The following is a 23,761-nucleotide window of genomic DNA, read 5'->3' on the forward strand; positions in this document are numbered from 1 at the left end:
GGCTGTTGCTGATGTCCCACTTCCTTTGTTCTTCTCTCCCTGCAGCGGGCGCTGGGGGACGTGCAGGTGGGCGAGAGCCAACGCAGTCCCAGGATGACCTCCCCCCTCGCCTGGTGATGGGCTGGTGGCGACCCGAGGGACAACGCTTCATTGCCAACCAAGTGCAATCGGTTCCCATGGTGTTGGGCTGTAAATAGGGGGCAGGAGCCAAGACCAGAACGGTGGCCCCAGGGGGAGGGGCTGATCTGTGCTAACAGGGACAGTAAAGCAGCACTGCAGGTGAATCGAGGGCTGGGCACTGGGGCGCACCCAGGGCTGAGCTGCGGCAGAAGCGCTGTGCTAGCCCTCCCTCCACGGTCTCCTTCTTGAGCAGCCACGTCCCCAGTGTGTTCCCTCATCAGGCATTCAGGCACATCAGGCTACCAGAACCCCTCTCTAGCTTTCATGCTCAGCCTGTCCTGGCAGTCACAAACGCTCCTTGCCCAGGACTTCCACTGCAGGTACACACAGGTCCTTCCTCCCCACCCTGTGCAGCCAGGACCAGGCTCTCTGGCACTGCACCCCACGCCTGGACCGGTGGGCTGAATGAGAGCAGAGTCAGGCTTGCCCTGCCCTGGGCAGGCTCAGACCCTGCTGGAATGGGCTTCCCCAGGAACTGCCAGTGGCTCCTGACAAGTCAGGCCAACCCCCTTCTCTGACCCCCCTCTGCACTGCCAGCCCCTTGCACCCCTGCAGTGGCACGCACCCAGTCCTGCGTCAGGCTGAGCCAGCGTGTCAGGGTTCAACCCTTTGGCTTAGGGAGGATGGAAGGAAATCAGTTTCCAGAGCTGTGCATGGCAGAGCTGTTGAGCTCCCGAACACAGATCCCATCTGATTCCATCTCCCTGCCCTCTCCCAAAATGCACGTGCTCTTTGCTTAGGCCTGTGCCTGTGACTGGCGGGTCCTGATGGCTCGCTCGGAAGGTAATATCTTCCGCTTCAGCTCCACACAGACTTGCCTGGAAGACACAGTACACTGAGCATTTTGATGCCTCCAAGGAAAGTGCAAACCCCTGGGTTGCCTTTCAGCAGCGGAAGATCTGCCTTGTAGCGTCTGAGACCAGCCAGGGAGTCTAGCAGGAAATGCAATGGGTGCTCTACCTTTGAGCTGCTTCCCAAGGTGCTGCAGTCCCCCGGGGAACATCTGTGACAGAGCCCGCCTGGCCTGTGCACTCCAGACCCACACACACTACTGTCCCCACGGCTTCTGATTATTCCATATGTAAATGTAATTACATCTGGGATGTTGCCCTGGGACTAGAGCTCTATGCCACTCCCATGGTCAGCGCATGTGCCTCGGCAGCACAGCTTGCTGCAGTCCTGGCAGCAGTGACCCACCAGTGCGTTAACATTGCGAGGCATTACTCTGTGCAAAACACATTTGTTGCCTTTCCAACATGACGTGCTCTGACATCCCACTCCACGAAACGCTCCAGCAGCAGCCCCGGCTTAGGTAACACCCCTCATCCAAACACCTCTCCTCGCTGAACGCCAGAGCAAAAGTCCCGTTGCAGCGTCCGCCAACAGCACGGACTCACCAACCGGTGCATTATTTACAGGAGACCTTATCAACATCCAGCCCTTTGTTTTCAGTATTTTTTTAAAGCCCTGCTGTAGACAGTGATGTATACTTCCACCAGTGTTCTCCGTTTAAGTGCCAGGTAGCTTTCAGCATCATATTACCAGATGCTCAGGCCTGTCTGTCTTTTTCCTTGATTGACGACGATAGGGCAATGTGTACGTATCTCCTCTGTTCTTCGTTTCAGATGCTGCAGACTGTGTCCAGCTGATCTCTCTCTCCTTTTTTTTTTTTTTAAGGACACATTAAATATTTAAACCACTTGAGGCTCTTTTGAACCGGTCACTAATGAAAATGCTGTACATAGTTGTTGCTCCCTGTTGTAACTTTACTGAAGAGCTAGGACTCCGATCCCTTTGTTCCCAGATGGTATTTTTACGTGAATATTTTCAAAGACCCAGAACTTCAGAGGTACGGTTACATGATTTGATATAAGGAGTCTGTGTATATCCACAGGTCAGCCTCTGCACAAACCCTCCCTACCCCCCAAAATAAAGCTATTGCCTTCTGCCTCCCACCTACAGCGAAGTCCATCTGATGTAAACCCTGCTTTATAACACACCCTTGTTTTCCACAACAGCCTTACAGAGAAGGTGTGGTGAGTTTCTGTGGTTGGCCATGCTGCGGCAGCACATCTTAAGACCGAGTCTTTCACACAGCTCTTCTTATTCCCCTGAGAGATAAGTGCCCAGGTAGGCAGAGGTTTAACTTGTTTTACCATCTCAATGGCAACAGCGAAACAGAAGGGCTAATTGCGTAAGTCGGAGGGAGGCTCCCTGTGAATCAGGTCTTAGGGCAGCACACGGAGTTTAAAATAGCGCTGGCCGTGCTGCAGTCCTCAAAAGCAAATGTTTGGTGTGGGCAGGAGCCAGTAGCCTGCATTCCTCTCCAGAGTGATTTTTGGCAGGGTTTGCATTCCCCGGGGGCTTTCTCTTCCACAGCACTAGCTGCATTTCCGCTAGCAGGGAAGAAAGGGTGACTGATCTCTCGTCATACCAGCCCGGGGTCTTTTGCTCTTGCTAGTTTTGCCTGTTTGCAAAGGTTTGTGCTAAGCCTGGCTCAGTGAGGCCTTAGCACAGGCCTAACGGTTTCACGAAGTGCCAGGGATAAAACCCACTCCGTGGGATGGCGCTCTGTGCCACAGGCAGTTCAGGCAGATGTATCTTCCTCCCCAAAGCTCTGAGCCATTCACAGCTGGCTCAGACAACGTGACAGTCCAGACCGTAGAGCAGTAGCCTGAATTAACGAGCACAGGCCCAGCGAAGGCAACCTGCAGAGTGCCATTGAGCATGCCAACCTGGGGCCAGCTCTGCGGTGATTCTGTTCCCCGGTTAAATTGCTTACGAGGACTCAGCACAATATACCTCACCTTTCCTTGAAATCATTCGCTGCTTCATGGATACGCCCCACACTCCACATAGACAAAAGCAGCATAATTTGAGCATTGCCCCTTGAGCCTTGGGCCATTAATGGTTAACAGCTTGTGCCCAGCCCTGCCACTCACTCACTCATTCATCAGTGCGCATGGCCTTGGGAAGGAAACACTGAATGCAGGAGGCAGCCTCATGACCACCCTGGGCACCACGAAGCGACCAGGGCTCCTTCCTGGCCTGGCACAGCCTGGAAGACATCGTCTCCCTCCCACGCAAGCAACAAAATCATCCCCAAGCCATTGCTGGGCATGCTGTAAATGAAGCAAATCTGGCTGGCACTTAGCTTTGTGCTGGTTCCCACGAGAAGCAAGGAAATGCTGGAAAGACGGCGAAAAGCCCTAATGGAGTCCCAGCAGAGCTGGGCCTGAACCTGCCCCGACAGGCTGCCAGGCTGAGGCAGAACAGCAGCAGCTCAGCCCCAGCCAGGAACCAGCCCTTCAGCTTGGCTTGATGTATCTCAAAGTGAGTCCAAGTGCCTCGCTCTGTTCCTGGTGGCTCGTGCGGTGATGCTGTGTGGGTGGGTGCCACGGGGGAACCTGCGTAGACAGATGGAAGTCCCAGCCAAAACCGCTGTCCCAGGTGTTTCTGGGCTGCAGGGGCTGATGGCCGTGCACAAGCACCAAGTACTGGCAGGTGTCTGGATGGCAACCCTGAGCCTTCCCAGGGCCTGTCTGTCGCTGGTCACAGCCGTGCTTCTAGACGATCACTGGTACTGAGCAGGGTAGAGAGTGCATTCCAGTGTTGCCTGCTCCAGGCAGTCAAAGCTATGAGTTGCTTCTAAAAGTCCTCAGATGGGGCACAAAATCCTGGGCTCATCTTACTCCCTTGACCCCCAGGACTCTGAGCCTTGGAGTGTGCTCCGCTTGTCCCTGCTTGGACCTCTAGGCCTAGAAAACGAAGCCAACAGACACAGAGTTTGCAACCTGGCTCCTGGTTCTAGTAGCCGGGGCGCTGGGAGGGGAACCAGTTGTTCTGAAAACTTTGGCAAAACCACAATGCTCCTGGGACCCAGGGAGGGGGGAGCTCACACTGACAACAGGCAGGACAAGACACTTCTATTCAGCTGCAGCCGATGACAGGTCCCTGGGGAAGTTCACTGCAAGGCCAAGCCATGAGATGGCTGGCATCTCAGTGGCTCCATTCCCTGCTGGCAGGGGAGGTCGCCCCCAGCCAAAGCAGAAGCGAGGCCAGGTCAGCTGAAAGACTGGTAAAAATACCCAGAGAGAAGGAAACAGACTGAAATCCTAGCGAAAAACCCCAGCACCTGGAAGCAGGTCGTGCCTGGGCTAGCCACGTGACTGGAGGCATGCCAGTGTCTTAAACACCCTGAAAGCGTGGGCTAGGGCTGGCGATCAGCTCACCTGACACCAGGCTGAGCATGGCAGAGGCAAGCATTCCTGGGCAGTGCCCAGCCAGATGCGATTGGCACGTGACTGGTGCTGCTGGTCTCAGAGAGATATGCCGTGCCCCCTGCTCTGATGCCTCCTCCCCTAGGAGGGGTCTGCTCCCTCTATTGTCCGTTTCCTATCTGACATGGGTGCCTCACTTCATGTGTTTCTCATACGCTCGGGCTGGGAGCGCAGGTCTGGATTCAGGCTGGGCCCCGGGTGCGAAACAAATACCTGGGGTTGGGATAAGAGCCCCTGGGGCTGGGACAAAGGGAGACGGGGCTTGGCTCTGCTCTGTACAGCTCCAGGGCCGGGGGGCAAATTGCAATCTCAGCTCTCCAAGAGGGTGGGGAGGTGGCAGGTGGGGTAGCAGGGCACTTCCCTCTCTGCCACTTGCTTCCCCTTTAGCTGGAATGATTGCTTAAGTGAATGGCACACTTTGGAGTTTGACCATGGGCCGTGACAGCAAGAACACATTTCTCACCAGAGGAGCCAGGGACACAGAGAGCAGCTAGGGGGTGGGGGAGGCCAATTAGTTTAACTTTGCCCATAAACTTTCCTTCTCATCCCTTGTGACACCGTTCACAGCTTCGCTGGCAAAGCCCAATTCCCTGGCAATATTTAAGCCGTGCTGTCGGCTGGCAGGAGGCTGCTGGTGCCGCGCGCAGGGGAGCAGAATGAGACCTGGCTGGACGCAGTAAGTGCCCTCAGCTTCTACCTTGCACTTGGGAACTCCGGGGATCCTGGCAGGTTCGGTTCTGCTCCAGGCTTCACTAGCCCTGTGCAGCCCAGGGAAGGCTTAAAAAATCCTGCGTGAGAAGCCACAGGAACAATACAATCCCCCTGGTGTCAGGGACCACGTGGGCAGCCACCTCGGCTGGGACCATTGATGCAGGGCTGGCTCATTCTGATGCCACGGATGTCGTCCCCTCCAAGCCCCTGCCTAGCGGAGCGCTGCCGCTCATGCCAAGGGAGCCAAGGGAGACCAGGCTGTGACCTGAATTCACAACACAGGCAAACTTTCCACTGGCCCCAGGCACAGCAAGCGCTGACAACCAGCAGCAGCAGAGCTGCCTATGCCCCTCGTGCCCTGCCAGGCCGGCCAGGGGATCCTGCCAACAGACCAGTACCTGTTTAACCACAGTCTCCTCTGGGAAGGTAACTCCCTCCTGTTGCTGCTGTGCACTGTACAGGTGTTGCAACCTAGACCTGCACATGCTTCAGGAGAGGCAGGAAGCAACCCCAGCGCACAGGGTTTAGCCCTCCACATGGTTGAGCGCCTGCAGCAGGCACTATAGGGCTGTGTGAGGCTTCGGACAGAGCTTCAGATCTGGAGAAGCTTCGGACACTTCGGGGCCCAAAGCAGCACGTCCGGGTCGAAGCGCTGGCCTCATTCGGCTTCCCGAAGCGGTTCGGAGCTCCCGAAGAGCTTCAGAGCCGCCTTGGAGATCCGGCCATAGGGTATAACGGGGAAACAATAAAATATCTATAACTTTGTTTTTTGTCCGAGTTGGATGAAATTTTCAGGGGTGGTAGACTCTGCAGAGAGGATGAAGCCTGCCAAGTTTCAAGAAGATCGGTGCAGGGGTTTGGGGGGAACTGCCCCGCAAGCTGCAGACAAGCAAAACTGGTGCCATGGGCGCTGTGGGACTGACTGTGTCTGTGTTGGGGCGGCGAGGGGAGACCCCGCTGCAGGCCTGGCTGCTGAGCTGCTCTGTTCCCAGCTACCAATCGATCAATCATGATTCACTCTGGGACCAGGGACTTGGGGACCAGCTCAATACACAGGACCTAGCTACTGCATAACGAGCAGCAATTAGCACCTACAAAACCAGGCTAAGGAGAGGAAAGGATCAATACAGACAATCAACTGCCCCAAGACAGACACAGTCTTGGCACGAGTTTTGTCTGTCAGCAGCTAGGGGTGCAGGGCCCCGGACTCCCCTGCACCGATCTCCTCCACGGCTGGCAGGCTTTGTGGCCTCAGTAAGAGCCACCACCCCTGCAGTTTTCACCCCGCTGTGGTGTGACACACAGCCGTGACAGGAGTTTGGCTTTCAAGAATTGGGGGTACAGTTCCCCCCAAACCCCTGTACCAATCTTCCTGAAACTTGGCAGGTTTCATGCGCTCATCAGAGGCTACCATCCCTGCAAGTTTCATCCAAATCGGACGAGAAATAATGTTATAGATATTTCATTGATTCCCCATTATACCCTATGGCCAGATCTCCGAGATGGCGCCGAAGCTTCGGCCAGATCGAGGCGGAAACCCGGTCCAGAGCTCCAGATCGGATGGCGGACCAAGGGGACCAAGCTTCGCTTGGGCCTGGGGCTGTGGTGAGGGGTGGAAGCAGCTGCAGAAATGCCAGGCGCCAGCAGCACCAAGTACAGCACGTCCAGATGTGCCGCTCTGAGGACAGGCACTGGATCGTAGCTCCCAAGGGGACTCGCCCCCACCTCTTCCAGGTGTACAGTCAAAGCTCCTTGATGCAGCGTGCCACAGGGCTGGCCTCCAGACGGGCATGGCAGATGCAGGGGCTGGCCACCCAGCCGCCCTGTCCACTGCAAAGCGGGGAAGGCCGTGCTGTCATCCTGGTCCATCTGCAGTGTTGGCTCCACACATGAGGGCATTAGATGAGCTCCTGGGAGCCTGCCCTATGCAGGTGCAGGGACAAGCTGTGCCCCACAGGCAAGCTGTGTCTGGCCTGTAGGCTGTCCGGAGCTGGCAGCTGCTGGCCAGAGCTGTTTCCTGGCGATGCTAATTCATCCCATGTTGGCCACCCGGTGAGGCTGGTGATGGAAGTGCAGTAAACACCCATGGAGAAGGGGCTGTCCCAGCTCAAGCTTCCTGGAGGGGGCTGGGACATCCTGTGGGAGAACTTGTTTGTCTGCTCCTTGCTCCCGGCTGCTCCGTGCCACTGCCAGGGCAGCAGCAGGCAGACGCCGCCCCGCAGACCTGCAGGAGCAGGGTGCAGCTCAGTCTCAGGTCCCTTGGGGGGGGCAGGCTCCCCCGCCCCTCCTTCTTTGGGTAGAAGCACGAGGGCTGTGCTGCAAGTGCCCAAGGCACCTGCCTGTCTGTCAGCGAGTGCCAAGGGAGCAAGGAGCAGCAAATGCCCCCACCCTGACCAGGCTGTCACCGAAGCCCCGGAGCTGCCCCCAGCCCAGCCCAGCCCCCTGAGGGGCTATGACACAGTGAGTGAGCCGCTGAACCAGAGCCGTGTCCCAGGGAACCACCTCTGTGCACACCAGGGGCAGGAGTGGTAAAGGTTTTTCAGGGCAGCACTGGACAGCGAGATGCTGGTGGGAGCCAGGGGGACCTGGCTCAGTGCCCCCTCTCAAACTGAAGGAGGCACGGTGGTGGGAAGGGGGGGACACTCCCTGGCTGCGGCTGCCGGAGCCACTCACCTGGGACCTGTCCTGCAACAGGTGTTTCCCTTGGAGACAACGGGTACTGACTCCCAGCCCCCAGGCTCTCTCCGAGGGAAGCATCTGTGCCCTAGCTGCACAGGGCACCAGCAGGGCACTTGGGCTGCTCAGCCCAGCCAGTGCCCTGCGTGCCACCCTGCAGCCAGGCTGGGAAGAACAGGCTCATAAAAGAGAACTAACGAAGTTGGCCCCATTTCCCCTTGCTGCAAGTGCCCTGGGGATGCGGGGTCCCGCTCTGCTTGGGGCAGGAAGCCCCTGGTTAGGAGCCAGCAGTGCAGCCCTCTGACCCCTCTGCAGGACTCCAGCTGGTCCCTGCACACCCTGCCCAGGCTGTTCTTACATCAGCTGCTCAGGCAGAGTTTGCCCCGGGACCTCCATGCCCTGCCCAGGGCTGAGGGTTTGTACTCTCTGCTTGGCGCGAGGCTGCCAAGCCTCCTCATGCTGGGTGCTATGTGGAGGGGTTGGTTCTCAGAGCCAGGAGTTTGGGCTTGCCAGTGAGGTGATTCGAGCTGGCTCCTCTGGGCCTGGCCCAGCCCTTAAGAGGGTCAGGCAGGAAAATTTCCACTGCTCCCCCCGCACTGCTGGCTTCACTGACCAGACTGCCCGAGCCGCCCTCCTTGGCTCAGTCTCCAGCTGCTCCATGGCAGTGACGGGGATCCCTGGACACAGCTGAATGCAACCGTCTCCCCTGCAGCACTGACCTGAGCAGAATCCCGGCCACAGCCAGGGTGCCCAGGCCCCGCGGGGCGCTCAGCACAGAGCTGCGTATCTCCCGGTAACATCGAGCCTGCTCTTCTCCAGATAAATGCACCTGGAGGGAGAGGAGTGCCGCCCTGACCAGCAGCCATGGAGAGCCCCCACAACACTCCGCCTGGCACCTCCGTCATGCCCACGTCGGATGCGTTTCCTCAGCACACACTGGAAGCCGTAGACATCGCTGTCCTCGTCCTGTACTTCCTCTTCGTCCTGGCCGTCGGGCTGTGGGTAAGGCAGTGCTTCTGCAGGTCTCCTGGCTGCGCTGGCACAGTCCATCTGTGCCTGGCTCACGTCAGGTCTCCAGTGTGGCTTCAGCCAGCCTGGATAGAAATGGCTGCAGCCCCAGCCACGGCATCCCACAGGCTGTGCTGGAGAAGTCAATGCATGGGGGACTCCAGGGCTGAGAGTCTGGTCCCAACCTGATCAGCGTTACCCAGGATGCAGTGGATGTCAGAAGACATGTTGCTTTGTACCATCATTGGCTCACGCTCCTCATGGATCTGGAGCGAGCCTGTTGGCAACAGGGCACTGGGCTTGCAGGGTGCTAGGGCCACGTGCACGGGGGTCTGACGTTCTTGCCCTGTCTTTCCTCCCCAGTCCATGTGGAAGACCCAGAGGAACACAGTGAAGGGCTACTTCCTGGCTGGTGGGGACATGGTGTGGTGGCCCGTAAGTGTTGCCTGGGTGGTGCTTGCGTCCTGTGGGATCCCTCTGCTGAGAGGATGCCAGCGTATTGCAGACCCGAGGATCAGAGTGTGCCGCTTGCTTCCCTGGTGCTCAGCTCCCTGGCTAGGCTCAGCGCTTTCCTCCAGTCTTGAGCTGGAATTTGCAAAGCCTGGGGTGGACGGGTCTCTGGGAGGGAACACCCAGCTGGTGCCCTGGCATCCTGGGCTGCTCCGCCCATTCCCACAGGGCCCCTTTGCTTGTCTGAGGGGCTCCCAGTGCGGAGGCAAGGATGGTGATGCCCTGGTTGCAGGCAGGAGGAAACTCCAGGCCTGTTTCTGTCCCTGTGAAAGACGGAAGCAGAAAACGCCCTGCTGATGGGAACACCCTGCTGAATCAGAAGCAGGGAGCTCTGGAGCAAATCTTGGGATGAGCAACAGGCCCTGAGGGAAGGAAGGATGCTGGGCAGAGGTGCCTGGGAGAGTAAAGCAGGCAGGGAAGAGGGGAGGAAAGGCAGCAAGGGACAGCAGGATTTCACTACCTTGGGCTGCAGGAAGGTGAAGCCCGGGCCCTGGAGCTGGCGTGATTGTGTGAGTGGTTTGGATGAAGCTTACCCAAGGGTACCCTTGGTCTGAGGCCTATTCCCCTTGGAAGACATGGTCCTGACTCCCTCTTCCCCTGCAGGTGGGTGCCTCCCTGTTTGCCAGCAACGTGGGCAGTGGGCATTTCATTGGCCTGGCAGGATCGGGGGCAGCCTCGGGTATCGCTGCTACAGCCTACGAGTGGAACGTGAGTGTGGCCGTGGCTCTCGGGAGTGTGGGGTCCCATCTAGATCCTGCCAGGTGGCACCACCGAGCCGCTCTCCACCCCTCTGCTGGAGGATGCTCTGCTCGTGCTGTCTGAGGATGAGGCATGAAGAAGCTGGGAGGTGTGGGTCCATTGGGCTGCGCTCTGAGTTAGGGTCCTGCCCGGCTGTACTGTGCTTCCAAAGCAGCTCAGATCAATACACTCCTGCTGCACAGGCTGTGGTGGCGGCAGCGCTGTCTTGTCACTGTGCTGGATCCAACAGTTCCTCCCCTGGTCTGGAGTCCAGTCCCCAACTCCAGATGCCCAGAGCCCTCCAAGAGAAGCTGGAGAACCATGGCCAGGTGCTGGCTCCATGGAGCCTCTGTGACAGCTGGGCAGAGGCCCAGACACACACTCACATGTGGAGGCATGTGTGCGAAGGAGCCATCTGACCCCAGCACTGCCAGCCCCTCTGACCTGCATCTCCCCTTCCTTCGCAGGGCATGTTCTGCGTCTTGGTGCTGGCCTGGCTATTCCTTCCGATTTACATAGCAGCAGGGGTGAGTATACAGCTGGGCTGGGTGCAGCAGTTGCCTTTGCAACCCTCTTGTTCAGTGCACAGGTTCAGTTAGGAAGGCCGGTGCTTCAGGCAAAGCTCCTGCAGAAGCTGTGTCCCCTTCACTCACTCACGGGTCTGCTCTGCTCACCCAGTGACAGTCAGCAGGTCATATCCAGGGGCTCTCCCTAGGGAGGGGAGTCAGGAAACTCCTTGCAGGAAGTTGGGACTGCCCAGGTAAGAGGGGGGATGAGGAAGGGGTGGCCTGGCCCTTGCCTGGATCCCTGGACGCTATGTTTCCCTGCCAAAATTAAGTGCTCCCCCTTGGGAACAGACACCTGAGCTCAGGGGAAGTGGCACATCCCTGACACAGGAATGGAAGGAGGAATTGCAGGGTGCTTGAGACAGACAAGGCCAAGCCACTGGCACAAATGGTTTTACCAGTACAGGTGATCACCTGGGTAGCAAAGCCAGAGCTCTAGGGCTCAGCACTCCTGGCCCAGGGGGCTCACAGAGCCCAGAGGAAGCAGAGGATAGAGCAGGCAGAGCTCTCACAGCACTGGTGGGGAAGCGGACATTGTTATTGCCATCTGCAAGTGGCTGCATTGGCCCATGTGCCAGACCCGAGTGGCAAGACACCGGTGCTGTTCAGTGCCCAAGAGCCCATGATACTGAGGCACATGCAGCCCAATGCCAACAGAGCCACCAGATGGGACCCTCTGCCCAGCCTCTGCCACTGAGAGAGCTGCCGCATGGCCCCTCCTCTGGCAGTCTCTCCATCCACGCAGGTCACCACCATGCCCGAGTACTTGAGGCGCCGCTTCGGAGGCAAAAGGATCCAGATCTTCCTGGCGGTTCTCTACTTGTTCATCTACATCTTCACCAAGATCTCTGTAAGTGAGGGTAGGGGAAGGCAGCTGAGGCGAATGGTCTTGGGAGGTGGCTGTTGGCGCTGAGAAATACAGGTGGGGCTTGGCCCTGGAGACATCCTGCAAGGAGGGCAGCAAAAGCTCCGGAGGGGGCACAGGAGGGAGCAGTAGGATGTACTGCAGGAGCAGGGGAGCATGGTGAGAATGGCTCACACCTCCCTAGTTCCCGTGAATGTCTGGTGTTCAATCCCTGCACCAGGGTAACTGCCCAGGTCCTGGCATGTTCAGACGCGACCCCAGTGTCAGCAGGATAGACTGGAAGGTGCGAGCCAGGAGCCTGCTGTCTCCAGTGATTTACTGCTCTCAGGACTTTCAATAAATAATTTAATCAACCCTTGTGCAACACCTTGCTGGCTACTAATTAACTACCCCATGGAGGGGGGGGGGGGTTGGGCCAAATGAGAAAACTCCGGCAGGTATTTGTCCTCTGAGTCCAGGGCTCAGTTGTGCCTGGCTGCACCCTTGAAGCTGACCATGGATGGGGGCAGGTGGGAGAGGTAGCAAGGGGAGGAGGTGAGGCCGCACTGGAGAGAGATGTGCCCCAGGGAAAGCTGCTCTGAAAATTGATGGAAAAGAGGCAGCCAGAAGGGAGTAAAAAGGCAGGCAGCTTGGCACCCACTGCACCCTGCTGGGCTCACTTGTGATGACACTCACTCTCTCTGCCATTAGGTGGACATGTATGCGGGGGCCCTGTTCATCCAGCAGGCGCTGCACTGGGACCTCTACGTGGCAGTCACGGGTCTGCTGGCCATCACAGCAGTGTACACGGTAGCAGGTGCGTCTCCACACCGCAGACCCCAGACAGGACATAGCACTGCGCCACAGCCCCCCTCCTTGCCCAGGTGCACAGGATGCCCCGCGCTGGCACCGTGCTTGCTTGGCTCCCTGCATGTCTCACTGTTGATCGTGCCAGAGCTAATGAAAGGTGCTTGCCCTTTCCAGCAGCCAAGCCAGGCAAAGCCCCGAAAGAGGATAGAGTATGTGAGCATGTGCCAGTATCATCCCTTGGTGCCCAAATGGGCTGCCCAAGGCTGCCTCTTTCAGTTCAGCCCATGAGCAATTTCAGGCAAATGTCCCCAGGGAGCTGGTCTCGGTGCTCCCACTAGTCAGAACAAGCCACATCTTTGAGGCATGTCACGCCAAGCCTGGGGGCTGGAGAGCTTGGCAGCCCCCTTTGGCAGTGCAGGAGCCGTCACTGCTCAAAACAGCCCCATTCCCCATGACTCATCTCTTCTGCTCTCCCATCAGGTGGCCTGGCAGCTGTGATCTACACGGATGCCCTGCAGACCTTCATCATGCTGATCGGGGCGCTAACGCTCATGGGTTTCAGTGAGTATGCGCCAGGGAGCCGGGAGGGCCTCCACCTGACAACGCCCAGGCTCCCAGCCTGAACCCGGGCAAACAGAGCAGAGCAACCCGCTTCATTGGTTCTGATATTCTCAGGAGAACAGCTGGGCTTGCCAGTCATACCGTGATCATTCCCAATGGGGGAAAAATGCATAGGTGCTCCATGAAAATATTAAATGGAAAGCCGTGGTCTTCACCTGAAAATACCATACCAATACCATACCAGAGCCATCCAAACCTCTCGACCAGTAACTAATGACATATAAACTGTGATTGCCAGTCTGGGTCCAATTCCACTAACATACCTGGGGAGGCAGGTAGTCATGGTAGTCTGAAGTCAGGCTGAAGGCAGGGCAGGGTTGCACCATAAAGACTAGCTTGTTCTGCAAGGCACAAGCTTTTGTGGGCAATGCAGCATCTGCTTCCTGTGCCCTCTTTTAGGCTTTGCTAAGGTTGGTGGGATTGAAGCTCTGCAAGCCAAATACTTCAGTGCCATTGCCATCAGCCACAAGGCAAACAGCAGCTGTGGCTTGCCACGAGACGATGCCTTCCATATTTTCCGAGACCCTGTCACCTCTGACCTCCCCTGGCCGGGCGTTCTGGTTGGAATGACCATCCCGTCCCTTTGGTACTGGTGTACAGATCAGGTAGGTCACGGCTTGTTGGATAATATAACCTTTAGATATGCTGTGAGGCCAGCCAAGATTCAGAACAGCCCCAGGCTTGGGACAGAACCCAGGTTGACTGGGAATCTGGTGACTTCAAACCCAAATCCGGCGCCACTGACCCCCCGGCAGCATGTAGCTGACTGCTTTCAGACCGTCAGAACACAGGAGTGAAATGTGCACCACACAAATCCCCAATAGAAGGGGCTGGCGTGAACCCACATGCCCTCACATCCTTCTCTCTGCTTAATGATACTAATGGCCTGGTTGCTCATTATCTCCTGCCACTGACAGCCAGATCGTCTTGGGCTCCCAGAGCCAGGGGGCAGCTGGACACAGAAACCCACATCCTACCACCTTGTTACTCTTTCCACTTGCCACCAGACGCTGAACAAAACTGTCCTCCTGATTCACAGGTCATCGTCCAAAGGTCCCTGGCTGCTAAGAACCTCTCTCATGCCAAAGGAGGCTCACTGATGACCTCCTACCTGAAGATCTTGCCCCTCTTCATGATGGTGATGCCAGGCATGATCAGCCGGATCCTCTTCCCAGGTAAGAGCTGAGGGAGATGTGTCCAGGTCTGTCATCATGGACTGCAGTGGCTACGCGGCACCCAGGGGACAGGCCCTGCAGAACAAACAAAAAGGCTGTGATGGCTCAAGTGCCAGGAGCAGAAGGGTGCTATTCACCCCAGAGATTTCCTTACAGGTCACAGACCTGGTCATACCCTGATGCAGTCAAATATGGGAAGCTTGGAGTGGATGGCAGTAACTATTTTTTCCTTCTAGTGGATTTGTTAGTCTGCTCCTCACTTGCTCCTGGGAACCAGACCCCTTCCTTACCGAGGCATGTCTCAAGCCACCGGGGCTCCCTGTACTAACTCAGCTCCCGATGCTGCTCTCTTTGGGCCTGGAGCCCAGGTCTGCAGCACTGAGGAAAGAGACAGCCTTGGGCCACTAGCCCCCTGACGGTGCCCAGGGCTTGGCTACACACAGGCCTGCCCTTGTCAGCACGTGCCATTCACTTCAGGCAAGACAGCGGTCACAGGGAAGGAGACAGGGCATGAGGCAAGCTGGCTGTGCAGCACATTTTGGATGAGGGCTGTTTACACCCCTGGGAGCTGAGGAAGGGGAATGCCCAGTGCTCCACGTGCTCCTCTACCCAGAAGGGCAGGCCCACACCATCCTCTGCTTATCACTTGGCAGGACTCGTTCCTCACAGCTCCTGATTGCTGTCCCCTCCCCAATCTCTCACAGATCTGGTGGCTTGTGCAGATCCAGAGGTCTGCAAGCAAATCTGTGGCAACCCGTCCGGCTGCTCTGACATCGCCTACCCCAAGCTGGTCATCGAGCTCCTGCCCCTAGGTAAGAAGCTTGTTCATGAGGACGGACAGGTGTGAAGCTAGGCCTACGGCACCAATGTCATGGCGAGGGGAGTTGGCCACTGAGAGGCCGATCGGGGCTGTCGGGGACTCTCCAGCACAGGTGATTTCTAAGCCAAGACGAGATGTTATGAAGGAGGTCATGGTACAAACAGGAGTTACCCCGGTGGCTCCTGCATCTGGTATTGTATGGATGCTTTGACCTGACGGTCCCAGGAGCCCCTGCCAGCCCTGTCCATTATCCTCCTGTTGGGGCGCCTGGTTCCAGCACATGGAAAGTGTGTGTATGCCACTGGGCATGACTGGTTCCCTAGAGGGCGAGGGCCATGGCTGTGACCATCACCATAGTGTCTGGGTGTTTGGAGCCTCCAGGGAGCACAATCACTGTCCACACAGGAGTGGGCAGACGGGGCCTGTCCCCTACTTGTAGCTCACGTGCCTCTCAGTCACCCAGCAGGCAGGGCAGAGGAAAGCCTGTGCCCCCCTGGAGGGGACTAGGGCAGCCATAAGGGTAGAGAGGGATAAGCTTTTTTGGGCTGGGGGGCTGGTGGCTGCCCGGGGCACTGGAGGCTGCTGCCTTCAGCACAAAGGGTCGAGCTCAGGAGCTTGCAGCAGTTGGCTGTCAGAGGGGCCTGTCCCCCGAGAGGGGAGCTGGGCTCAGGCTGCTTTCCATGGGCAGCAATGAGACAGGTGCCCCTACCTTGGTCTGTAGGGCTCCGGGGCCTGATGATGTCAGTGATGATCGCGGCCCTCATGTCCTCCCTGACGTCCATCTTCAACAGCTCCAGCACCATCTTCACCATCGACCTGTGGCGCCACTTCCGGCCCCGCTCCTCGGAGTGGGAGCTCATGGTTGTCGGCAGGTAGGGCCCAGTGCAGCCCAGCAGGCTGTGGGGTGGGCAAGTGGGGCTGGGGCCTGGAGAGGTTCCCATGGCTCCCGTCTGTCCTGGTGGGACCTAGGAACAAAGGGGAGCAGACTCAGGCCCTTCTGGCTCAGGGCACGTTCTGCTGAACAGCCACAGTCACGGGCTCCTTCCAAGGGTCTTGGGCAGGAATCTGGCCCCATCAACTGATGTCAGACATGGCAGAGCTGAGGCGTGGTGAGGTCACAGCGCCAGCACAGACCATGTAGAGGTGGCATCTGTGAGAGGCTGGACTTGGCTGAGAAAGGAGAGGAAATGAGCCAGATAGCCCACGGACCAGATGACCAAGAGCTGAGCCCTGGAGAGCACCATCGTGCTAAGATGGGGCGGAGGGGGAATTGCTCAAGCAGCGGCTGGAGGAGAAGGGGCAGTGACTGGCTTTCCTGGGCAGGGTGTTTGTGCTGATGCTTGTCGTGGTCTCCATCCTGTGGATCCCGCTGGTGCAGGCCAGCCAGGGGGGGCAGCTCTTCATCTACATCCAGTCCATCAGCTCCTACCTGCAGCCCCCAGTGGCCATGGTTTTCATCCTGGGCTGCTTCTGGAAGAGGACAAATGAGAAGGTATTACCCCGGTGCCCTGCGGTGTGTGCTGGGAGCTCAGCTTAGCCTCCCTCAGGGTAGCCAGAGGGGCAGGGGCTTGGTGCACCCACAGCACAGCACCTGCAGTATGACAGTGCCTACCTGCACCACCTGGGGGGCTGGGGAAGGCCTTACCCTGATGGGAGGTGCCAGGAAGTGCACCCACCCCACACCACTGCCCTGCTCCTCCTGGGCACCCAATGAGATGGCAGCATGAGGGGATAGAGCCTCTGCCTGGTTCATCTCCATCAGCAGGACACTGGCTGGGGTAGGGCAGTTGTGTGTGCACAACACCAGCATGAGGAGGAAGACATAGTGGTTGGGCCAACCAGGCTCCCTTCCCTTCCCACCTGGACAGAGCAGCAAGGAAGGTGCTGGGCCTGGGCGCTGTGCACAGACAGCATGCCAACATGTGCTTCCTGTTCCCATGATCTTTGCTCCCCAGGGCGCGTTCTGGGGCCTGGTGGTGGGGCTGCTGCTGGGCCTCATTCGGATGGTGCTGGACTTCATCTACCCCCAGCCGCAGTGCAGCCAGCCGGACACCAGACCGGCTGTGGTGAAATACGTGCACTACCTCTACTTCTCCATGATCCTCGCTGCCATCACCACCATCACGGCCACGGTCGTGAGCCTGCTCACAGACCCCCCTTCCGAGGAAATGGTGCGTCACCCCCCGTAGGTGCCTTTTGCTCCTCTCTCACAGTTGTGTGGGAACGTCCCAGGTCACACGTGTGTCAGCAATGTGGGACGGGAGTCTTCACGCATCCTTTGCATGTGGGAACACCGTGATACCACAACAGGGCCATGGTCCGGACAGCCTCCCTGTCCTGTGAAGTCACAGCCCCAACACGTCTCACTTCATCTGTGACGGATCTGCCCCTTCCCCCAAATAGTTTAGGCATTGGGTGTCTCCTTGATGAGCTCCTGGCTAGTTCCTCACAGAACCGCTTGGCTAGATCCCACACATAACCCATCCTGCTTGATACAGGTCAAATCTCACCAGGCAAACAGAGGCACCTGCCTCCACCAGGGACTGGCCCTGCATCACGGTGCCATAGCCCAGATAATGCAAAAGGAAGAGCCCTGCAGAACCGGGCACAGGTTGCAGGCCTGGGGAAATGGGGTCACCTGCCACGTGAGGTTATCCCACGGGAGCAGAGCTGTGGCACTAATAATTGTCCCTGTGGTTACTGATGTCAGCAGCTCTGAGTGCGGCTTGGGTGTCAGACCAGAACTCAGCCCTGAGACTTTCTAAACGGTGCCACCCCTCTGAGCTGATGCATCCCCTTAAAACCACTTTGTATAACACCCCTCTTCCTGCCACCAGATCAGTCGTCTTACCTGGTCCACCCGCTGGGATCCACCACCCACGAAAGCTGCAGCTGGTGGCTCTTTTCCTGATGCTGTAAGTGGAGGAGGCAAAGCTGAGCGTCCAGCTGTCCCGATGGATTTCAGCGTCGCTTCTGAAAGCATTCCCAGCGACAACGCAAGTGAGTGCCCCATTGCTCCCCACAGCAGCCACTGCAGTTAAACCTAACCCCGGGCACTTCAGAAAGGCAGGAAGCATTAAATGACTCCTGTGGTATCTTTCAGCTTGCTTGTCTCCAGGATACTAAAAGCCTTTTACCTGCTAAGACTGTAGATCGGGGGTTTATGTTTCACCCACACCTCTTGATAGCATGGCATGTGCTTGCTATCAAACAGGGAGCTGGACAGGGACAGGGCACTGAAAATGGTGCGCACTAGTGTTAGGGGTTGAACTGCCCATGGGATGGGAGAGCTGAAAACCGGGAGCAAAACTGCAAGCATTTTCCTGAAAGCCCACTTCTGATCCAGTGGTAGCTTCAGACCAGCTCTCGCATCAGGGAAAGCAGAGAAGTCCGAGCTGCGCTCTCAGGGGGCAGTGAAGGAGGGCTTGCCATTTTTGTTGGCATGTTTTCCTTGCCTGCATTGGGCTCAGACACGTCACCCAAGCCTGCATTTCTCACACTTTAGAGATGATGACCGTCACAGGTGTGGAAAGCCTGGGCTCGTTTCAGTAGCTTTCCAGCCTTTGTGGCTGCAGGTTCCTTTACATGCAACAAAAGCAGCGGGAAGAGGGGCAAGGAGTTAGCCCAGAGAGCAGAGGGGGCCGGCTTGCTGCAACTGGCATTCCAGCTCCCTCCCGTGTGCTGGGCCCCAGCATTCCCCGCTTGTCATCCAGCTGCACGTCCTCCCCCGTAACGGGGCTCGGGGAACCTGCAGCCACAAGCCTGGGGCTTGGAGTAAGCAGCGCGCTAGTCCAGGAGAGGTGAGAGCACTGCAGAGCAATGGGAACTGACGGGCACCAGCTGATATGGGTGATGGGTAGTGTCCTGTGAAACACTGGGGCTGCAGGTGTTGAACTTAGACCTCCAGGGCAGGAACGGGACCGCAGGGATAAGCAGAACCCGCTGGAGGAGTCCCCTAGATCTCGGTGGCTCACACGTTCCTCACGTGAGGAGCTGCAGCCTGGGTGTGTATGTGGCAGTGTTCAAGTGACGTGTTCAGGAGTGCTGGTGTTCAAGGCTCGTCCCCCACACGGACTTCACGCCTCACTGTTTGCTATCGCTCTAGGCGCTGCCCGCACCAAAAGGCACTCCAAGGCGATGAGGATCTTCCTGTGGCTCTGCGGGATGGAGAGCCAACATGAGCGCTCCCCCGAGGATGCAGCTCCCACCAAGCCCGAGCCGGTTGTGGCTGCCCTGCACGAGGACCCGCTGGTGAAACACGTCCTGAACGTGAACCTGATCCTCTGCACGTGTGCCGGGATCTTTCTCTGGGGCTACTATGCCTAGTGCTTCGCCACAGGATGCCAGGGACACCATCATGTAATCCCAGGCCTTCCTGTTTAGATGGGTGTAAATAGTAATCATTATTAACGAAGAGGTGACACAGTCTGTGATCCTTCCTGGTGTGCTGTGGGGGGACGCCCAGAGCCTTGGCGCTGGCTGGCGAAGGGCTTGGCAGCCTGCACCCAGAGGCTGGCCTTCTCGCCCGGGCACGCGGCTGCTGCGCACGTGGCCGCCGGCCCCGCCCCGCCCCGCCTGGGGGGTGCGACCATCGAGACGAGGTGCCAGAGCGCCCTGCGCCCCGCTCTATGGTGCGGCCAAGAGGGGCGCCGCCATGTCGGGCGCCCACCTGGCGCTGCGCAAGGCCTCGGGCCGAGCCCCGTCGCTCGTGCCGACGCTGCTGCCGCGGAGCACGCTGCTGGGCGCGCTGGAGGAGCGGCGACGGGCGCAGCTCAAGGTGCCGGGGGGCTCCGGGGGGTGGGGTGAGGGGGGCGCGCGGTGGGAAGCCTGTCCCGGCCGCCCGCGGAGCCCCCGGCGCTTGTCTCCGCGCAGAAGTTCCTGCTGCACCGGCTCTTCTTCGTGGCCAGGCTGCCTGAGGGCGCCGACGGCGGCGAGGTCACAGGTACACGCGCCGTTACCGCGCATGCGCGGGGGTGCCCGGGCCCCTCGCGACCGTTACCGCGCATGCGCAGAGCTGCCCGGATCCCAACCGCCCCTCAAAGCCAGTTGTGGCGCATGCGCTAAGCGGACCGCACCCCCCCCCGCGGCTGCTACTGCGCGTGCGCCCAGCTGCCCGGTGCCAACCGTTTCCCTCGCTTCTATGCTGCGCATGCCACGCTGCCCGGCGCCTACCCTTCCTTCACGGTCGCATTGCGCATGCGCGTGGCTGTCCACGTGCTGGCACGTGGTCGGGGCTCCCCCTGGCAGCGCGGGGCCTTGTCCGCCCTGTTTGTCCCCGAAGGCGTGGAGGCGGAGCAGGGAGAGCCGCCTGCGCAAGGGGACAGCGTCCGGGAGCCCGCCGCGAGCTGGGCAGCAGATGGTCCGCTGGAGGAGCGGAGGTGCTGCTCCAGCAACAGGCGGGGGCAAGGATTCTTCTCCCAGCGTTTCCTAAGCACGCTCAGCTCCGGAGGGCCTTGGGTGCTTCCTCATTAAAACCCACTAGTTACACAGCTAAGCACTAAGCACGCATGATAAAGGGAATTTGGGGCCATTTGTATGCTTCGGACAGTGAGAACCGAGTGTTTTTGGTGCACCGTGCTATGGCCAAGCCCGATGCTGGCTGCCTTGCTGAGGTCGAGATCCGTTCCCATAGGATAACCATTTATCCAGTCTTTGCTTTTCAAATAAGGTTACCATGAAAGGCTGTTTCAGAACATATTGAAATACCACCTCGGAGAGCCCGTCTCGGGTCTGCTGCTGCTTTACCCCAACTCCATTCTTCATATCGTAGAGGTAGGTTAAGGAGATCTCAGCGTTACTATATCCTGCAGCCCAGCGCCTCCCGCAGAGAAGGCCACAACCTTGATTCGCGTGCGCGAACCTCGGGCTCCTGTGAATGGGGTGTCAAGGGTGACCGCTAAACTTCCGAGCCCGCACCAGGGTTGAAATGCAAGGCCTGAGGCCTTTCAGTGGATGTGGTGGTGTTCGCGACCAGAACACCAAGGACCATCCCATTCCACTCCAGCAATTACCCCGGTTTGTGAGCTTGCCTTCGGGGCCTGGACACATCCTTCCTGGAGTCCAGGGCAACGATCTCCTCACCAAAGGCTGAGCCGGAGGGGATGCCAGTCATAGACCAGCGAGAGCTGACCAGTCATTTTATACACGTTCGTCACTTGGGTCTAGTTTGTTTGTAACAGCTCCGTCTTCCCTTGCAGTCCTCCAGTGGCACAATCTATCGTATCCTCCACGATTTAGCTTCTCTCCGAAGTCAAGGTCCTAGGTAAGCGTATCCCAACGGGCAGGGCGCTTCCTCTAGGGACAGCATGAGCTTCTGGTATGATTATAATAAAACTTGACCCAGTCAGCGTTTCTTTCTAGCAAAGGCCAGACAGATCACGATATCGATGAAATCTCTCTTAGCCTATAGTACTTTCCTCGTTAAAGTCCAACATCTCTATTTAACCCCCTTTCACCCTTCTGGTGCCACGCGCTCCTTTTCTCGTTCTCCCTGCCACATGGAGAAACTAGGAGAATGACAGTACCTTTAGACAACTGGCAAGCCCCTTGGACTTGCTCTCTCCAATATGCCTTGGATTTTAGTTTTTAAGCAGAAGCCTTCATAATTCAGAGAACAGCAAGTCCTAACACATGATTTCAGTGCAATTTCTGTATCTTGTTTCAAAAAGAAGGTGATGCATAAAATAAGTGGGGGGGGGGGACTGCAGATTGATGTGGTGAGAAAAATCACCTCTCAGGCTTCTTCGTTTTGTAACTAGCTCCCATCACACGTCTGTATATGCTCCTTGTTCTACTAACACACAGTATTGTATCCTCCAAGTCCTAGCTTCTTTCCAAAATGAAGAACAACATGTAATTATCCTCCTATCAGATTAAGTTGTGATGGGGTAAGGAAATCAGGAAAACAGAGCTGGGGAAAATACCATAGTATTAGCAGTAAGTTTCCCCGAACACACAGTAGGTAACACCTCGTTGTGCAGAACAATCAGACTAATGCTTTACCATCAGTGCTTTGCTACAGGAAATTAAGATTTTAGTGGTGTCACATAACATCCCAACCAAGCTGTTCCTGCAGTGGTATGTCACCATGGTGACTCCGCCTGTGACATACCTGGAAGATGTGACACAATCGCAGTCTACAGAAGAGGTTGTCACCGAGTGCCTTACTCTCCTGCTGAAACTGGGCGCCTACATTTCAAAGACATTTAAGGTGACATTTAAATGGATCTAAAGGGTAAAACTGAAGGCAGTGGTATGAGGCCTTTTTTAAGTGTACTTGCTTTTAGCTTCCATTAATGCAAGTGAGCCAGTACCCGTTAGCACATGTGCACTTAGTGACAAAATCTAGCAGCTGTGTAGGGATGGAGAAATGAAGGCCTGTGACATCGGTTTTTAAACTCTTCCAAACTACATTACCTGGGTGTTGAAATAAGTTATAACTTGTAGTCCATTAAGTAATATATTAACTCGAGTCAAAGACCATAGACGTTTTTCTCCTGAACTTAAAGACTTAATTGGCCATTTATAGAGTTGTCAATCAGTCCATTCTAAGGCGCACATCCCTGTTAAAGGGTAAACAGAGAGGGGCAATAAAACCCGCTGTACTGTGCTGGGCACATTGCTGGGTAGCGTCAGGCAGTATTTTTCTACTAATGCCGAATGTGACGCTGAAGTATTCTCTCTCTACCACGAAGGTTAGCAGCAAGGCATTGGGCAACAACCTACACACACTTGTACCCAACCTCCTAATCCCAGCAGAGACCATTAACTACTTGTGTAATGCCAAGGACTGTTTGAGTCCAGAGGAGTTCCTGAAAATGTATAAGGACCCTTTACAGCCAGCCATGGACTCAGGTACATTATCACCGCAGTTAAGAGTAGAAGCAACTTATCTGTGGCAACAGGATAGCATTTATCTACTGAGCCAAAGTACAGGGTTGAATGTCCAGGAAGAGTATACAATAAAAGTTAAAGAATCTTCCAGTATTTGACTCAGTAACCGGAGTCTCTCAGCTGGCTATTCCCCCTGCCCCCCCGGTAGTGGCTGGGGCAAGTTATCATCATCCTTTTAAACAGCTCCTCTGCAGACATCCCCCTTGTCCTGTAGGTACAAAAATGACATGTTCCCTCCGGCATGAGAAGAATGCAGGTCTGTGCCCATTATAGAAAGGGCCTTGAGCCTCCCTTCGTGCCACCAGCCTGCTCAGGCTGAGCAGAGGCGAACGTGCCCCTGAAGGTGCTCCAAACACAGTGTGGTTTCAGCCTGCCGTACACACATGAAGCACCAGCTGTGTACAGGGCTGAGGACCATGGCACATCCCACTTCTTTCAGGCGAGCTAAGACAGCTAGGTAGATGGCTGGAAGAGTTTGGCTTTAGAGGGATCACTCAGCTGCTTGGGGGAATATTGGCTTCCTTTAAGTGCTTCAGCTTTCATTTTCCCCTCTCACAGAAACCGTGTGGCCTACCCCTGGTCATCTGTTTGCCTAGACACACCAGACCCTACCCAAAGCATTCTTCCTTAGCATTTGAGCATGTAGTCATAGAAACAAAGGAGCGCTGAAGAACACACAGCCAGCGTGGAGATTGGACACACGGTAGAAGAGGGGTACTCTCCTTAGCCTCCTGGTATCGGCATGGAAGTACATGGGAAGGAGTCAGGAGGCCTTCAGTGCAAGTCACCTGTTGATCGTCTGCCAAAGTGCATGCAAATAAAGAGAGACTTTTAAACCATGGCGTGGAATTAATGACCCTTTGTGCAGGAGTTATGCCAAGGTGGAATCTAGCTCTGAATCTTACACTTGGATAACGTGAGTCAGCATA

At 56.9% G+C, this 23,761-nt stretch overlaps 3 protein-coding genes across 12 annotated transcripts in view; all 3 read left to right on the forward strand.

Moving 5' to 3' along the window:
* Positions 1 to 1,884, forward strand: part of GRID2IP (Grid2 interacting protein) — a 70,653-nt gene extending 68,769 nt beyond the window's left edge. For all 7 annotated transcript variants that reach the window (XM_059716266.1, XM_059716264.1, XM_019485465.2 and 4 more), the window contains one exon: positions 46 to 1,884. In XM_059716266.1, the coding sequence (XP_059572249.1) occupies positions 46 to 117 (72 nt within the window). In that variant the 3' untranslated portion in view covers positions 118 to 1,884. The remainder of the gene's footprint in view (positions 1 to 45) is intronic.
* On the forward strand, positions 160 to 19,367 carry SLC5A11 (solute carrier family 5 member 11). Of its 4 annotated transcripts, XM_014597832.3 has the most exons (18): positions 161 to 2,029; positions 2,199 to 2,310; positions 5,028 to 5,136; positions 8,667 to 8,849; positions 9,219 to 9,290; positions 9,969 to 10,073; positions 10,571 to 10,630; positions 11,415 to 11,519; positions 12,225 to 12,330; positions 12,804 to 12,884; positions 13,344 to 13,549; positions 13,984 to 14,119; positions 14,824 to 14,931; positions 15,661 to 15,811; positions 16,263 to 16,431; positions 16,895 to 17,110; positions 17,777 to 17,939; positions 19,045 to 19,367. In XM_014597832.3, exons 4-18 carry the CDS (start codon positions 8,712 to 8,714, stop codon positions 19,263 to 19,265), a joined length of 2,037 nt encoding a protein of 678 aa, XP_014453318.1. In that variant the 5' UTR covers positions 161 to 2,029; positions 2,199 to 2,310; positions 5,028 to 5,136; positions 8,667 to 8,711; the 3' UTR covers positions 19,266 to 19,367. The 4 variants fall into 4 exon arrangements, with proteins under 4 accessions (XP_019341021.1, XP_014453318.1, XP_019341020.1 ...); XM_019485476.2 differs by lacking the exon at positions 19,045 to 19,367 and having other exon boundaries at positions 160 to 2,029; positions 16,895 to 17,124; positions 17,777 to 17,933; XM_019485475.2 differs by lacking the exons at positions 161 to 2,029; positions 2,199 to 2,310 and adding an exon at positions 3,138 to 3,513.
* A 198-nt stretch (positions 19,368 to 19,565) lies between these two features.
* Positions 19,566 to 23,671, forward strand: TEX47 (testis expressed 47). The gene is made up of 7 exons (XM_006268443.4): positions 19,566 to 19,716; positions 19,812 to 19,881; positions 20,608 to 20,711; positions 21,137 to 21,201; positions 21,948 to 22,149; positions 22,634 to 22,793; positions 23,391 to 23,671. The coding sequence occupies exons 1-7, from the start codon at positions 19,594 to 19,596 to the stop codon at positions 23,426 to 23,428; spliced, it is 762 nt and encodes a 253-aa protein (XP_006268505.1). The 5' UTR covers positions 19,566 to 19,593; the 3' UTR covers positions 23,429 to 23,671.
* The last annotated feature ends 90 nt before the right edge of the window (positions 23,672 to 23,761 follow it).

This window comes from Alligator mississippiensis, chromosome 13, assembly GCF_030867095.1.
Source record: "Alligator mississippiensis isolate rAllMis1 chromosome 13, rAllMis1, whole genome shotgun sequence".
In the NCBI taxonomy this organism is placed as follows: domain Eukaryota; kingdom Metazoa; phylum Chordata; order Crocodylia; family Alligatoridae; genus Alligator; species Alligator mississippiensis.

Coding starts and splice junctions, on each gene's coding strand:
- SLC5A11 (XM_014597832.3), top strand. CDS start 8,712: ATGGAGAGCCCCCACAACACTCCGCCTGGCACCTCCGTCATGCCCACG. Junction 11,520..12,224: donor ACATCTTCACCAAGATCTCT/GTAAGTGAGGGT, acceptor CTCTGCCATTAG/GTGGACATGTATGCGGGGGC. Junction 17,111..17,776: donor ACCCCCCTTCCGAGGAAATG/GTGCGTCACCCC, acceptor TCCTGCCACCAG/ATCAGTCGTCTTACCTGGTC.
- TEX47 (XM_006268443.4), top strand. CDS start 19,594: ATGTCGGGCGCCCACCTGGCGCTGCGCAAGGCCTCGGGCCGAGCCCCG. Junction 19,717..19,811: donor GGCGACGGGCGCAGCTCAAG/GTGCCGGGGGGC, acceptor GTCTCCGCGCAG/AAGTTCCTGCTGCACCGGCT. Junction 19,882..20,607: donor CGACGGCGGCGAGGTCACAG/GTACACGCGCCG, acceptor TTTTCAAATAAG/GTTACCATGAAAGGCTGTTT.